At 38.9% G+C, this 17475-nt stretch overlaps 1 protein-coding gene and 1 long non-coding RNA gene across 2 annotated transcripts; one reads left to right on the top strand and one right to left on the bottom strand.

Annotated features, from left to right (window-relative positions):
* Positions 1-3612: 3612 nt before the first annotated feature.
* LOC124257013 (tartrate-resistant acid phosphatase type 5-like) lies at positions 3613-11411 on the bottom strand. Its single transcript, XM_046690975.1, has 6 exons — positions 11214-11411; positions 9607-9812; positions 8453-8577; positions 8007-8207; positions 6045-6192; positions 3613-5251 (listed from the first exon to the last, which is right to left on the bottom strand). The coding sequence occupies exons 1-6, from the start codon at positions 11260-11262 to the stop codon at positions 5003-5005; spliced, it is 978 nt and encodes a 325-aa protein (XP_046546931.1). The 5' UTR covers positions 11263-11411; the 3' UTR covers positions 3613-5002.
* Positions 11412-15329: 3918 nt separating this feature from the next.
* On the top strand, positions 15330-17411 carry LOC124257008. Its single transcript, XR_006893161.1, has 2 exons — positions 15330-17046; positions 17081-17411. It is a non-coding gene; the product is annotated as an uncharacterized LOC124257008 (long non-coding RNA).
* Positions 17412-17475: the final 64 nt, after the last annotated feature.

Below are 17475 nucleotides of genomic sequence, written 5' to 3'. Positions count from 1 at the left end.
AGCGGACATTTTGGGGGTCAGTCAAATCACCTTTCTTTAGACCTACTGTTCGACCTTTGCAGAACCAAGGAGCACCATCCTCTGTATCCCAGAAAGAACTGAAACTTTAATGGTGTTTGGATACAAAGGAACATTACCTGTTTCGGATACCATTAGGCCCTAGCACCGTATTGGAATTGAACCTCTTCACTGCCTTTTTACGATGAAACACACAAATGGAGACTTTATTTTGTCATGTACATTATTATTATGCTCCTCTACCCATGGTTCCTCGAAGTTACAGTTGCCAGGTATAGACCCAAAACCTTTCAGAGGAATTCATGGCGGGTCTTTTCTCATCAGTGCCATTGTTTGCCTTCATTGTAGTTTATTTGTCATCTTCAAATTATTTTTCTAGTCCCACTTTCATTTTCTTTCACTCCAAATCTTTAACTTTGCCTTCAGGGAATCAAAAATCTTATTTACAGTTTTCTCTTTTGTTGTCACGTTTTGTCTTTTCCAAAATGACTTTTGACGATTAGTCATTGAGATCCTCGAGGAGAGTAACCTTAAACAACGTTCTCTCCAGGAGATATCTCTTCTTGTTTACGTTACCTTTGTTTGGCACTGTCTTCTTTTAATGCTTTTATTTGTTACCAGTTCTGCTTGAGTTTTATTTTGTCTTTTCGTTTGGAAACAGCATAGACTTCCTCCAGTGTGCAAGGGGCAACATTCGTGCAACAGTTTATAGGCATGTATTTGTCCCAATGTCGCCTTAACAATTCGTTGTTCTTTTCATTCAGTAACACAGTGATAACCATTTCAGGGCGATGTTCGTCCTTCGCCTTAACAATTCGACATTCAGGGAATTAATCCTCCCTATTTAGGCCTCGAGTCGTACATCATCTGGCCCTGTCTTTGTTATTATTTCATTTGAAAAAATAGTGTCGTACACTCCGCTGATCCTACTCTGTTGATGTACCAAACTACAGTTGCGTTGTGTGACTGAATCATGGTGCAAGTTGTTCGAAGAGACAATGGCGGACGGACGGAGGAGCCTCTGAAGAGGTCATTGATGCAGTTGTACCTGGGCCTAGATTTTCAAAGCTCTGTTTAGCGCTAAGATAGTCGTAATTAATGTTAAATGTACGGACGGAGGAGCTTGAAGGCATATCTTGTAGCTGCTAAAAGCTTACTCTTAGCGCTTGTTAAAAGCACTTACGACTCTTCGAAAATCTAGCCCTGGATGTAAGAGCCTGGGCCTAGATTTTCTAAGCTCTCTTAGCGCTAAGATAGTCGTAAGTTAATGTTAATGTTGACAGCTGTTGCCGCTGTCGTACTGACCTCGACTGTCTGACTGCCAATGGAACTTGCAGCTGTATCTTCGAATGCAATCGTTGTTGTAGGTTTCCTCTTTTTCGTGAATTTTTAAATGATAAAAGATATATAATAACCCTCAAAGAGTTTTATAATGATGGTAGAAAATCTTCTCTATCGAACAACAGGTTGTCTACATCCGTAGGCGACAAGAACGAGAACGACTTCAGCTTGGTGTCACCTTTACTACTGGGGAAGATGTCTGCTTGTTTGGGTGAGTGGTTACAAGAGGCAGGAAACTTTGTTTAGGTCATTTCCACTCCATTTTCAAAAGGAATAAGAGAAAGAGCACAATGTTAGATAGGATAAGTTTAAATGCATACTATACTAAGCAGCAAAAGAAACGTCAGTTTGGAATTTTCCTTCGCAGAAACGGATAACTGTAAACTCTTTTAATGTTTTGATTATATATTTTTGACAACATCTCCAAATTTACCTGAGCAAAGACATTCCTTCCCAAACTCAGAATGGAACCCAGGAAATGGTCTCAAAACGCAACCCGATCTCGGAGATGGTACAGTGTTCTCCGTGTTTTTTCATGCAACTCATGCTGCACGTGCTGTTCACATGAACCAGCCCTATAAAATGCACCCCCAAACCTGGTTGAAACATTCACAGTACGTCAGCAGGATGCCGCGACTCACGACAGCTCAGAGGAACCAGGCGCTAGGAAGACTTGAAGCTGGCCACACTGCACAAGTCGTTGCCAATCACTTCCAGGTCAACGTTCGGACCATCCACAGGCTGCAGCAACGTTTCCGGGCCACCAACACCAGAACAGATTGCCCCCGTACTGACAGACCAAGGGTCACCACAAGACGACAAGACCGCCATGTTGTGCGACAGCATGTACAGAATCCCTTCATGCAGGCATCCGAACCAGCACGTCAGACAGTTGGAACACTCGGAAGACCAATCAGTACTGACACAGTACGCCGACGTCTTAACAGCGGGAACATCCATTGCCGTAGACCTTACCGTGGACCTATCCTCACCCCTCGTCATCGGCGTGAACGTCTACAGTTTGCCCTACAACACCAAAACTGGCGATACAGGCAATGGAGAGCTGTTCTGTTCACAAATGAGAGTCGGTACTGCGTATCAGCTGCAGATGGCAGAACAAGAATATGGCGACGACGTGGCCAGCGTTACTCAGACCAATGTGTTATGGAAAGAGAGCCATGGGGAGGTACAATCGTCATGGTATGGGGTGGAATAGGCCTGAACCAGAGAGTGGGTCCTGTGGTGTTCCAGAACCATGGTCCAGGGAGAGGAGGTGGCATCACAGCGGTGCGCTACATCGACCAAGCTCTCAGACCCCACGTCATACCACATTGTGCCTATCTAATTTTGAATTCGTACTGACGGGTTTTTTTGCTGCTGAGTATATAATGAGATGCTCAGAGGTTTTTGATGAAAGCATATAGGGCTGCGCAATATAACCGGTTTACCGATATTTACCGGTTCAGACATGAAAACGATACGTATTGCGATACGCTGATCGAAAACCGGTATTTTGAGATGCATTCGGAAACTTCGTAACAGTCGGAAATCTTCGGATATTTCCGTTTTTTTTAATTGTTCTTTTCCCTGTTTCATTAGTGCCAAATGTTACTTACATTTTTATTTTGTCATGATAAAAACTTTTTATAAAAGGTTAATCAATCAGTGTGAATTTGTTGTGTTTTTGCTTTATAATCAAGCATTAACTCGATTATAAGTAGTTTTTGTTAAAGAAATAATCCTTGCAATATATTGCAATACATATCGCAATATATGCTTCCGCATCGCAATATATCACAATATGAAAATTCTCTACAATACCCACCCCTAAAAGCATACAGACAGCGATCGTCGGTGTAGCTACCATTATGAATGATAATGGTCTTACACATGATTGATGTTAAAAAGGTTGGGTAGGCCCTCAACACTATCTAAATAATAAACCTACCGGGCTTCCATGAAGAAACTGGCTTGCTACGCGCCTGGCGATATACTGTCATAAAAACGATAACATAAAGCTTACATTGAGGACTGGAGAATGACCCAAAACTGGCATATGGAAAGGTGACAGTTGTCTAATATATACTACACAGAAGTAAATCCATTCACTTCTGCCTTGTAATCTTCATCATCATCATCCCTTCCTACGATTACCTACCATTTCAGTAAACGTGGTCCTAGTCTGCCGACCCTTTCATATGTCTGGTTCATCTCTACACACACACACCATCTCAAACAACAAACTACACTTCATGTAATCTCATTTCTTTATTTCATTTTTATTAAAAAATATTGAAATAGTAAATCTGCTGAAACAGCACAATTCTTCCTTCAATCAACATGAGCAATTACTTCCTGAGCAGTGAACAAGATAACAAACATATAATCTTTACAAGACAAACATCCAGCCTATCATAACTAAGTCTGATCAAGTGACCACAACTGCACTGCAGACGCTTGTATTTGAGGCCTCACTTGTGAGGTGTTGGTCCATATAATCATTTCTTAACCAAAGTGTTTACCATGATTGTGAAATATTGCTTTTTAAAGGGATTACAGAATTCTATTGTGTTCTAAAATTGTTTGATATTGTTTGTCAGTAGTCTAAATACATTTTGACAAAATAACTAAAAACAATTAATTGAATTTCCTGAATTGTCGTGGAGCACATGAGAGTAGCCATTGTCCTGGGTTAATATTTGGACTGCACAACCAGAAGTGTCATATCAAAGGGCAATAACTCTTAGCCATCTTAATATTGTGACCACCATCCATCCATCCAGTGCACAAGTGATGCTTAACAAACCACGGCTGGGACAGTACACAACAAGGCAGACTCACCATTTCCTGGACAATGTAATTAACAGTTGGAGTCAAACATGAACTAAAGACTAAATACTATATTCAGATACTTTCATTAACTGTTAAATTCATATGTGGCAATATTCTTGCATTTGGACATCAGTGGAATGTATTTTTAAAAGCCCAAATCCAAAATAGAGAAGTTTTTAAGAGCAAGCTCTATCAAATAAATAACAGCATGATAAACATGGTAAACTGAGCACATCCTTGACAACACAGTGTCTCTTATCTCCATTCTGTTACTCTACATATAGCCACGACCCATTCATGGTCACAGCTTAGTTTTGAGCTGTGTCTGAACATACCGAAATACAAATCAAATAGTGTCATACAATGACAACATACTCATGAAATATTCCTGCTGACCCCAAACCAATAAAAGCCAAAACATGATAACACAAGGGAAAGTCACCCTTTCACTGACTAACCAAATGAAACATCGGTCATGAAAATGATTAAAAGGCCATTACGATGATTTGTAGAAATAAAGCTTGCATGATATGTTTTTCAGCGATGGCCAGAAAATTTGTTGGATTAAAAAAGATTAAAAAAGAATTCCCATTCAATCAATCACTGGTTTTATATTTTTAAATAATTTGCCATGTTTAAATAAGATCAATTTGAAAAAGAAGAAACTGAAAATTGTGACCTAAATCCTCTGCAACATTTGCACTGGAGATGGTGACATCAATATTAGGACAAGGTTTTGGTGACAAATAGGTCCTGGGTGTTTATCATAACAGACAGGAGATAAGCTAGACAGGATACTGCAGATGTACTGCTACTGTTTCCTTGGAAGTACCACTGTCTGGTAGAGGACATCACCATTGGCCTGCATGTAGGTGACGGTCATGTTCTGAGGGGTGGCCTCAGCGTACACGAAGCCCCCCTTAGAGAAGGCATCAGCCCAGTGGAACTTGGAGGTCCCGTCAGGTACAGTGTCCTTGTGGGCGGTACTGGGGTCCACAAAGTTGGCTGACCCAGACAGGATGAAGTCCAGGGTCAGACCGTTCTTCGTCTCTTGTAGATGCTGGAGGGAAAATATGGGTAACATCAACCTCCACACAACATGTTTCATTTAACGGCTTTTCAACAGATTTTCAGCAGTTCATGTGCATGTAAAGTCTGTTAATTGATAAATGTCGGTCTCAACATGCAGTATCTCATGGGGCCGAACTCGCTGTCCTATTACACTGGAAAATGTCGATATAACACACACTGTTCTAATCGCTTACAAACTTATATTTCAGAGGTCCTGACTTACAAACTTAATTATCAATGAACCTCTTATTCATCCCTCCTCAATGGGCTGTTAGCCCTGTACATATGTGGGTTACCTGTAGGTTGTGGTCATGTCCACACATGTGTCCTTTAGCCCTGTACATATGTGGGTTACCTGTAGGTTGTGGTCGTGTCCAAACATGTGTCCGTTAGCCCTGTACATATGTAGGTTATCTGTAGGTTGTGGTCAAGTCCACACATGTGTCCGTTAGCCCTGTACATATGTGGGTTACCTGTAGGTTGTGGTCATGTCCACACATGTGTCCGTTAGTCCTGTACATATGTAGGTTACCTGTAGGTTATGGTCAAGTCCACACATGTGTCCGTTAGTCCTGTACATATGTAGGTTACCTGTAGGTTATTACCTGTAGGTTATGGTCAATTCCACACATATGTCCGTTAGCCCTGTACATATGTGGGTTACCTCTAGGTTGTGGTCATGTCCACACATGTGTCCGTTAGCCCTGTACATATGTAGGTTACCTGTAGGTTGTGGTCGTGTCCACACATGTGTCCGTTAGCCCTGTACATATGTAGGTTACCTGTAGGTTGTGGTCGTGTCCACACATGTGTCCATTAGCCCTGTACTTCTGAAGCATGGGCAGGAGCCCATCAACCAGGCAGTCGGTGGGGCCGTGCTCCTCGATGGAGTACACTGGGAAGTGGCCAGTAGTGAACAGATACGTGGCCCTGGAACAGCAGCACAACACATTATGTTTAAGTTACCCAGACCAACATATAAATTGTAAGTTATGTATCTACCAACGCTGTATTTCAATTGTATGTTGTTTATCACCCAGCATTGTATACTAATAGTGTGTCCCCATATACTCCTGTATTTCAATTGTATGTTGTATCTCACCCTTACCTGTATATTAAATGTATGTTGTATATCACCCAGCCCTGTATATTAATTGTATGTTGTATATCACCCAGCCCTGTATATGAATTGCATGTTGTATATCACGCAGCCCTGTATATGAATTGTATGTTGTATATCACCCAGGCCTGTATATTGATTGTATGTTGTATATCACCCAGGCCTGTATATTAATTGCATGTTGTATATCACCCAGCATTGTATATTAATTGCATGTTGTGTATCACCCAGCATTGTATATTAATTGTTGCATATTACACAATCATTGCACATTGCTTTAAATACAATCACATTATATATATATATATATATATACTAAGCAGCAAAAGAAACATCAGTTTGGAATTTTCCTTCGCAGAAACGGATACTAGTAACTGTAAACTCATTTAATGTTTAGATTGTATATTTTTGACAACATCTCCATCTTTACCTGAGCAAAGACATTCCTTCCCAAACTCAGAATGGTACCCTGTAAATGGTCTCTCTAAAACGCAACCTGATCTCGGAGATGGTACGGTGTTCTCCATGTTTTTCATGCAACTCATGGACCAGCGCTATAAAATGCACCCCCAAACCTGGTTCAAACATTCACATTACAACGTCAGCAGGATGCCGCGACTCACGACAGCTCAGAGGAGCCAGGCGCTAGGAATACTTGAAGCTGGCCACACTGCACAAGTCATTGCCAATCACTTCCAGGTCAACTTTCGGACCATCTACAGGCTGCAGCAACGTTTCCAGGCCACCAACACAACAAATGATCGCCCCCGTACTGGCAGACCAAGGGTGACCACAAGACGACTAGACTGCCATGTAATGAGACAGCATGTACAGAATCCCGAAACAGCATGCCAGACAGTGGGAACACATGGAAGACCAATCAGTACCGATACAGTACGCCGACATCAAAAAATGTTTTTGATCCGCTTATTATGTCCATTTCTGTAATGATTTGACTACAGTGCCTATCTAATTTTGAATTTGTACTGATGTTTTTTTGCTGCTGAGTATATTATGTTGTATTGGCAGTTTTCTCACAAATACAATACCCCCCGGGTATATACAATTATAGCTTTATATTGTGATTGCAAGAAAACTGTAAAGAAAATTAATACCAGTTCTCAGGACATTAAAACAAACTGGCAAAGGTTACCATAGAAACACAACTGCATCTACTTTTTAAATACATACAGCTGGTTAACTGGCATGAATAAATAGATAAGATATACCGTAGATATCCACTGGATAACATGAAGCTGAGTTTCATGATTTACAACTGTACTAAGTTTCGTCACCCTGTCTGGAAAGTTACCATGGTGACGACCACAAGTTGCTTCTGATTGGATGAAGGGATAAAGTTACCAGCATTGTACTTATCAAGCAATAATTCATTAAGGGAGGCTGCCTGCCCGCAACATTTTTTCAAAAGCCATTATCTGCAAACCAATTTTTTTTATTTTGTAAGCCTTACACATCACCCATGCTTCTGTATTCTATGTTGTATGTTACTGAATTGTTGATCTATGGAGCCATACATTAGGTATCGCCCATGCTTATGTGTTCTATGTTGCATGTCCCTGTTTTGTTGATCTATGGTGCCATGCTTATATGTTGTATCACCTACTTGCTGGCTGCTAGTGTCCTGTCAATCCACTGCCACTGAGTTGCTGCAAATTCAGCATCTGCTGGCCCATGAGGCTGCAGGCCATGGAAGTCATCGGCAACGTTGCCACACAGCGTCACTGTGTCGGTCATCACGAAGTCTATGGTGGCATCACTGTTGGGGATGTCGAAAGTCAGTGGGTAGAAAAAGTCGGGATAGTTCCTGAAAAGAAAACATCATTTCTAGAATACCCATGAAAATTAAATTGCTACACAAATTATTCATTACTAATGTGTAACTTTCATCAAGGGAATGTGTAACTTTCATCAAGGGAATGTGTAACTTTCATCAAGGGGATGTGTAGAAAGGAAATAACTCCAACTACTATGAAGAACATTAACAGAGTTACAAAACCATGCCATGTCGTACATGCCATGCTGAAGAAATCATGGCAATAATTCACACACCATCGCCTGGAGACTTGAGAGTAGGCAATCTGTGCTGACACGTTGCCATTGTGGTCATGGTTTCCTGCCACTAAGTACCATGGGACTTGCAGAGACGGCGCTGTGTACACTTGCTCAAACGTGAACTATTTCAAACAATAATGTCATGTTAGAATTATTGTTCGGTCTGTCACATATGATTATATCTTCACTGTTCAGCTGGTAAAGAGACTCAAGTGTAGTAATAAATTTGAAAATTACACCCATTCCACTTAACTGGTCCATTCAAGATCATCATATACAACACATATTAAATTATAAATAAACTGATTTGAGCAAAGTCCCTAGGGCACAGACCAGGGAAACATGCACAATATGAAACAAAGTTCCCTTGGCAGGTTATTTGACACAAAATACAAGTCATCTCTACAAAGACATAACTTTACTGTTGAAAGGGTAATTGTAATTGTAACAAATATTTTTCATGTTGAACATGAATTAGGAATTCCAAAATAGGCTGCAGACTTTGAATCAATTGTCAGCATCTCAAAAGGCTTAAATGAATACTCGATGACAATACATTTTACATGTTTGAACTGGAATAGCTGCCTCAGAGCTCCAGATAAGATTTAGTTCATGTGGGTACTGTACCCACTGTATTTTTTGGGAGTGGTTATTATGAATGTTGAGTGGGTATTTCATTTTCCGTTACCCACTGCTTTCAAATATGTGCGTATTTCAGTCACTTTACTCACCTAAGTATTACGTCATTGAGTAAGTTTACTAAGCAGGTATGTTCTGCCTTATGTCATACCTAATCAAAACCAACTTAAATATTATGGAAATTATTTCATAAAAAATCACTCATCCTATACTGACATTACAACAATTTGTACTATACTAACAGTACAACTTGATAGCAATCGATGTCTTTTTCATTACGCAAGCGATTTCTATAAATATATTCCGTACGCATTTGTTTTAAACTTTTTGCGTATCTAACATTTTAAATGCGTAATTGGTACGCAACAATTATTTTTCAATGCGTAATTCTATGCGTATTTTACCCGGATACGCAGCTTATCTGGGCCTCTGTGCCTTGTACAAAAGTTGTATTTGTTCAACTTGCAAGTGGCAAGGTAGCACCATCTGCACTAACAATTATATCGCCTGACCTTGAAGCGAGGGTCATCAACATCCTTCACACCATCATAGTAGAAATTATCGCCGAGCTCCATGATGAATGAGACTCCGTACTTGTCAGCAATAGCGGCCATCTCCTGTGATGTTCCAAGTTCCACAGGAGTTATATATGGGTAGGTAGGCAGTCCTCCCATGTCCCCAATCACCAGGAAGCGCAGGCTCTCAACAGCCAAGCTCCCTGTACATAACATTCATACGAATAATAGCACATTAAGACAAACTTGTCATAGCATGAAGTACTTCACAATACATGAACAGATTAAGCTCTATTTGTTTGACTATAACCTAACACAAGTCTAACCGTGTCACCATACTGTACCTCCTTAGCCTTAAACTGTCCCATAGTCACAATTCAACAACTATGTTGAAACAGATGTTTTTACCAAATGAACATAAAGAAACATTTCTTGTCCCTCAATTACAATTTGTACATTCATGTCTGCTGTAATAATGATATTCAAATCTAAACATTTTCAAGATTAAAACAAACTAGTTACAACAAGAATTATAAACAATATACATATCAATCTAGCATCCTGTTTTCACCCATGCTCCCCAGAGTGGTGATCTACCTTCAGTTGTTGGCGATCCTCAGCCCTTTTTATATTGTATTGTCCTAATCTGAAATCCTATTTTAGAGATACAATGTATATGCTAGTTTTATTTCTTGATATTGTGATATTCTAGTCGGTTTTACTGTCCTTCGATGACAGGTTTTTATAATTTACCATAAATTACTATGTATAACAATTAAATGTTCTTGTCACGATATGGTTGAAATATTGCCGATGTGACGATAAATTATAACTCACTCACTCCTGTTTTCACCCGGGGGGAGATTCATTCATCTTTAATTGTGATTATCATAGGATTATATTGGCTTGAAACCTGTGAGCAATCCATGAACAAGCATCACTTTGACCAGATAATTGACACTAAGGTAAAGGCTTCACAAGGGCTTCAGGGCTACAGGATGTGCAGATGTAAGTACTGTGCAACACTGCTAGAAACTTCTGTTCAAGCAATCAGTATAGTTCATATAAAGAGAACATATTTAATGCATAGACAAGGTAGAGGCTGGTTTTTCATGTTTTCAGGATGTGTCTGTCAAATATAGGATGTGATCACAATTATAATTCCATAATCTGTTAAAACAAAAGTACATGTGTTGTATGTGTTTGGTGTTGGAATGTGAGAATCTGTGTTCTTAATGGTTGCAATTCCAAGATACACACAGAGATGACATGACTGACTTATGACCTGAGCTGCACATGCGGTGTTAACGTGGTTAACCACCCATCATAAAAATATGTTAAATAGTGCATGACAAACGGAAGTTGATGAAAACTGTTGTGACAACAGTGCTACAAGTTTAGTGTTAAAACACACGCAATAATGCGAACTATTTATTATCTATCTTTTTGTTTGTTTTGTTTTTGTCCATGACACGGCACGCACCCCTGGGCACTCGCTCCCTCGGCTCGTTACACCGACCCGCCTACTGACAACTACATGACGTGTGTCGAGGCCAGTTTAAATGACTATTCTGGTGTACATGTCAATATCAACAAAAGTTTACCTGTAACACAGAGACAAAGAACAGACACGATGCTAGTTATTCTTGCCATGGCGTCTCTTCAAGTGCTTGTGTAAATGTGGCAAAACTCACACACTAGATGATAATAGGCTGTCAATCATACACTTGACAAAGTTCAAAATCCAAACTTGTTTACGGACAGTCACGTTACGTGCGCCATTTTGGACATCACATGGTGCGGTCACGTGGTACAACATTTGTCCTGTATTCATGTCCTTCCGGAAGGTTACGGAAAGATGCGAGCGATGACGTGGCACAAAGCGCGCCCTTTTCAAACAACTGTCATGAACAGTAGCTGATACAGAGATTTTGTGGCAGCGCTCTCTAGATAAATGCTGTCTGTATCGACGTTCTATAAGCCGAGATGAGTTATAACTAACAGAAACAGTGCAGCAGTAAAGCAAGTCTGTTGTTGTATCCAATAGGCTATCGGGCGGATGGATCAAATACAAGAAACAAGGGTCAAATGTTACAAGCTGTTTAATATTGAAAATGCACTAAAATAGACCAGAAGTGCATGTATGAAACTGGCTCACTTTGTTTTAACTGGAAACGGATTATATTCATCATTCATCGTCATCTGACGGACAGTTCTGACAAGTGGAGAATACTTGTCAGACGTTCCCCCAAAGTGAGATTTATCAGTCACCATGCAATTGCAAATCACCATCTGGTTCTGACAGAAAAACGTTTCGCCAGAGACAGGAAAAGATGATTTGTTTCCAGTGTTCGTGAATCTAGTCTAGTTTGCAATGCAATTTTACTGCCACTCTGATGGCCTAAACTATGTTGAGGACGAGCTCTATGTCTTACTTATCTGTGGTAAATATTCTGAAATAAGAAAGAAGTGTTTCACAACCCACCCATTCTCTTCCCACAGAGGTTACTTGTCATATCGTCCTACGAACCTCTGTTCTAATACGGCCATATTTCCCGGTTCTCGTAAAATCCCCTAGCGGCAAAATATCGCAACACGAATTTTCTCCCTTCTTTTTATCCAATCAGAAAACGTGATACATCGACTTAGATCCAACTTGACTAATTCAAGTAAAAATGGGACCACAAATATCCAACTTCTCTGCCGGGGATTTGTGTTGATGTGACACACAAGACATTTAATGGCAAGCTTGTCCGTTGTCCTCGAGATCCGGCATTACATGACTGAGTTCTGTCTAGAAGAAACGTTTGCGCATCGCGCAGGGGAAGAGGTTCTAGTTTTCCCGAAGCATACGGATATTACCGAGGCCTTGCGAAGGATCACTTTTGAAACAACGTCGCTGATTGCACAACCAAATCTGATTGCAACCAATCACGAATCCTGAACACTCGCACCATGAAAGGGCCGTATTAGAACAGAGGTTCGTAGGAAGATATGACAAGTAACCTATGTGAGAAAAGAATGACCACCAATACAGATGATTAATCTTGCATTTCAATCTTTACCCTATATCCAGCATGTATGCACAGGGGCGGATACAGCTTTTTGAGAAAGGAGGGGTGCACACTATTGAAAAAAAGGAGGGGTGCACACTTCATTTTCACCCGAGTTTCAATGCTCATTTAACAAACTTCCAACACAAAAGGGGGGTTGTTTGTAAACAAAGCGTGAGATCAACGAGCTTTGTTGGGGATCTGTGGGAATGTCACCACAAGTGCTTTCCTAAATCTCTAATCTTAAACCCGATTTCCTGCATGTGATATTGATAAAAAATGGATAAAATTGTAGTAGGCAAAAACATTGTCTATTTTGTGTTGATTTTGGTAATAGTTTACTTTAAAGTATATGTTTCATGTATTACCTCCTGAATATTCTAATGCATGTAACAGGTTTTTTTTATACCGATGTAAACTGAAAGGGAATAATATTAGATTACAAGCAACAAACAGAATGACTTGAAAATCTGGATCTTGATCCACGAAGCGTTCGTAACTGCATAGTTGCCAGAGGCTTATGATAGTTGCCAGAGCTACGAACGCTTTGAGGATCGGGCCCTGATTACTACATCGCACTATAATATGCAAGAAGTTGTCTTCTATAATTTATAGGCGTACACTTTAATGTTAACAGCAACATCATCATCATCTAAAGTGATAACGTATTTTTAAAATATATTTACATACATAGGAATTACCAGAGGATTACTACCAGTCACACTTGCAAAGAGAAAAATTAAACTTCTTTCAAAAGAATCCTTCACAAATGTAATCAAAACACTCCAGATACCACTTTATAACCATGGCACAGATTAAATCTCGTTCATATGGATCCCATCGAAAAGATGAGATATGATGACAGAACACATGGGTCCAAATGCAGAACTAATCACATGGACCAAATCACATGGGCACGAACATATAGAACCAATCATACAGAACCCGATCTCATCAATACATCCTATGGATCCTACCAATCAGATTACGATTTTGGGCCTGGTAATGTTGACACACTTTTCCTGCAATGCTTGTGCCAACTGTTGGACGTTCTGCCGCTGAGGAAGACGTCACTACAGACGTTGATCAAGATTATCCTATAAATGTTCCATGCATTTTAGTTCTGGAGACCTCGAGGACCATAACTTGGATAATGTGGTTCCCCAGAAGGCCGTTGTCGGTCTTCCGTGTGAGGCAGGGCGTTATTGTGTTGAATTATAACGTAATGAAAAGGTGTTGCAGTCGACTAATTTCACTCGTGTAACGTGGTGACGTTAAATAGTTTTGGGCGTGTACCAAGACTGTACTTCCGGTATAGAAGATGGCAGCTCACACATTACACCTTCGCCACCAACCCGTCCACTGCCTGATTGCAGTTTGGACCATGTTGTTCCCTACGAGCAGAAAGGTCTTCAGTCTTCAGTTGGTCTCCGTCGCTGTTGTAGGAATTAGTTTAGAACAATTCCCAGTTTAAAGGCAACCCACAGTTTAAAAGCAACCCACAGTTTAAAGGCTGCCACTTCAACAGTTTATATATTCATTGTAGGATAGCCAAGGGTTTTCGTTCTTGTTTAAGTTGCGGTTAGTGATGAACCGGAAACTATTCATATTTTGGACCGTCTGTCTGTCGTGGAGGGAGTTTTAATGAAAAAGAGCTACAGTAAACACCAATACCAACAAGAAGCTGCCCGATATATAGGAAATAACGTTTACACCGAATTCATTTACTCAGTCACATGGGTAATGAAGAAATCGTTGTCGACAATGGTTGTCATGGAGACCAGCAAAAATACCCATGTCGTTTTGCTGATGTTCCACCCCAGATAATGGCGGAGCTGGAACATGGCAAACAATAAATTCAGGAATGGTAGTTCACTTTGTTTTAATCACATGAAAAGCATAACGGTGTTAGGGAACACACAAAGAAACAGATTAACAGATAATTAACAGATTAACTCTTACTTGTTGTTTAACGCCGCACTCGGCCACTCAGCAAACATACAAACACAACTTATACAGTATACCTGTATACTCAATACTTGAAACGTCTTCGGAAACAAAGCTAAATATTCCATCTTTGTCAACGACCTCTGACTTGGCATCATTAGATATTTCTTTAACGCCCTCTGTACAAACTTTCAATTCAGAAAATATCCATTTCTACACTTGTGATAAGTTAATAATGAAAATAAGCACCGCCAGTTATGGCCACCTTAAACTAGTCTGGGAAACACTGACAACCTTCAGGTACCAAAGACATCCCGAATGTTTGGTCGATGAAAGTGAGGCGCAGAAGTGACATATCGCTGCTCCTGTTTCGGTACCATTTTCACGAGTATGCAACGGACCGTTGCCAAAATATCACAGGTGATGAAAAGATATGCCACGTTTACCTGCACAACAGGGAGGGGATGTCGTACGTATGCGGCCATTGGTTCCAGAGACACGCACGCAGTTCATCTGTACACTGTTAGACTGTTCGATACTCTCTAAGTGTCTCTTTATCATTATACCTGCATTTTATTGCCCTAATGGTCCCTGGTATAGTTTGAGCAATTGTAATACTGTGTTTGTTCATACATAAATGGAGGTTACACCATTCCTCCTCACCCGTCAGTAGTACCGTCAGTGGTTCGCATTTTCCAAAATACCATTTTAAGTGTATATTTTAGTTGTTAGCCCCCAAAGCGAAACTATTATTTCTTAGTCCCTTTTCGTATGAATACAAATTACGAAAAGCTACGTTACATGGATTAGATAAAAGTTGTACCACACTCAATGAGTGACTGAACAGGGTATATAAAGTGTTATAAAGATGAACTCTTGCCGGGAGTAATAAAGTTATTGTACCGAACTACATTGATTTAGTCCGGTGATGTTCGTGTTCTTTGGCATCAATGAACTTTAAATAAGTGCTTATCATTTTAATATTTTGTATTTTAGATCACGTTAAATATTTTAAAGAGAAATCAGCACAAAAGTTCCATATCACAGAGGATTTCAGAGAAAAATACATTTAAAGGATTCTAGTTTAGGAAAATCACCAAAGTCACAAAGATTGGTACTGGAATTCGTTAGAAACCTATACATGTATAGCTTATTTTAAAGCAAGTTTTGTACCTTGAGACATTGTTTGGTATGTAGATTTACATCAATCAAAAATATCTGAGACACTGTCTTGTTCTAAATGTGTCTTTACACATATTAGTCTCCATATTCCTTTTAATATTCTCCTGTCAATGTTTTACCTGTTTCTTGTGTCTGTTTTACAATAAATATAGAGTCATGGATTGTTGACTGTGTGGACAATTTGAGCTGAGCTCAGACTGAAAGTGATATCGTAATAATAAGCTGAACTTCTCCATTTACATACACATGTATGGACAGCTCAACACAAACCAAATTCAACACTTTCAAGTGGTTACAATAAAGGTTTTACTGTCTGTGTAATCCACTCCGTTTTGGTGAATCTGTTTGGTTTACTAGAGCAAATCACTTTGCGACATACGGAACAAGCCGACAGTTCAGCACAAACCAATTTCAACAATTGCAATTTGCACTGTTTGGATCGTGTTGCAAAAAATGCCCGACGCATCACTCTACCTGTCAATATCATTGCGAAGAAAGTATGCCATCCCGTTGGTGTATTTATTAAAGCTCAAAACACATTTCAGTAATGTGACACAGCACTGTAGCATTTTGGCCATATTTAACATAAAAATTACCTCCCTTGGAATAACAACTATGTACATCTCATTTATACAACATTCTTTAAGTCTTGTATATTTCATTTATGCAAAATTGATTAGGTCTTGTATATTTCATTTATACGAAATTGATAAGGTCTTGTATATCTCATTTATAAAAGATTGATTAGGTCCTTTATATCTCATTTATACAAAATTGTTTAGGTCCTTTATATCTCATTTATACAAAATTGATTAGGTCTTGTATATCTCATTTATACAAAAATGATTAGGTCTTGTATATTTCATTTATACGAAATTGATTAGGTTTTGTATATCTATTTATACAAAATAGATTAGGTCTTGTATATTTCATTATACGAAATTGATTAGGTATTGTATATCTATTTATACAAAATTGATTAGGTCTTGTATATTTCATTTATGCAAAATTGATTAGGTGTTGTACATCTCATTTATACAAAATTGATTAGGTCTTGTATATCTCATTTATACAAAATTGTTTAGGTCCTTTATATCTCATTTATACAAAATTGATTAGGTCTTGTATATCTCATTTATGCAAAATTGATTAGGTCTTGTATATCTCATTTATACAATATTGATTAGGTCTTGTATATTTCATTGATGCAAAATTGACTAGCTGTTGTACATCTCATTTATACAAAAATGATTAGGTCCTTTATATCTCATTTATATAACATTGTTTAGGTCTTGTATATCTCATTTATACAATATTGATTAGGTCTTGTATATCTCATTTATACAATATTGATTAGTTCTTGTATATTTCATTGATGCAAAATTGATTAGCTGTTGTACATCTCATTTATACAAAAATGATTATGTCTTGTATATCTCATTTATACAACATTGTTTAGGTCTTGTATATCTCATTCATACAAAATTGATTAGGTCTTGTATATCTCATTTATACAATATTGTTTAGGTCTTGTATATCTCATTTATACAATATTGATTAGGTCTTGTATATCTCATTATACAAAATTGATTAGGTCTTGTATATCTCATTATACAAAATTGATTAGGTCTTGTATATCTCATTATACAATTTTTTTTATTTTTTTTATTTTTATTGTTCCCAA

This window comes from Haliotis rubra, unplaced genomic scaffold (assembly GCF_003918875.1).
Source record: "Haliotis rubra isolate DU_JTF1 unplaced genomic scaffold, ASM391887v1 Scf648, whole genome shotgun sequence".
NCBI classification, from domain to species: Eukaryota; Metazoa; Mollusca; class Gastropoda; order Lepetellida; family Haliotidae; genus Haliotis; species Haliotis rubra.
Note: the sequence above shows the minus strand (reverse complement) of the source record. Positions and strands in the feature narration are given on the sequence as shown.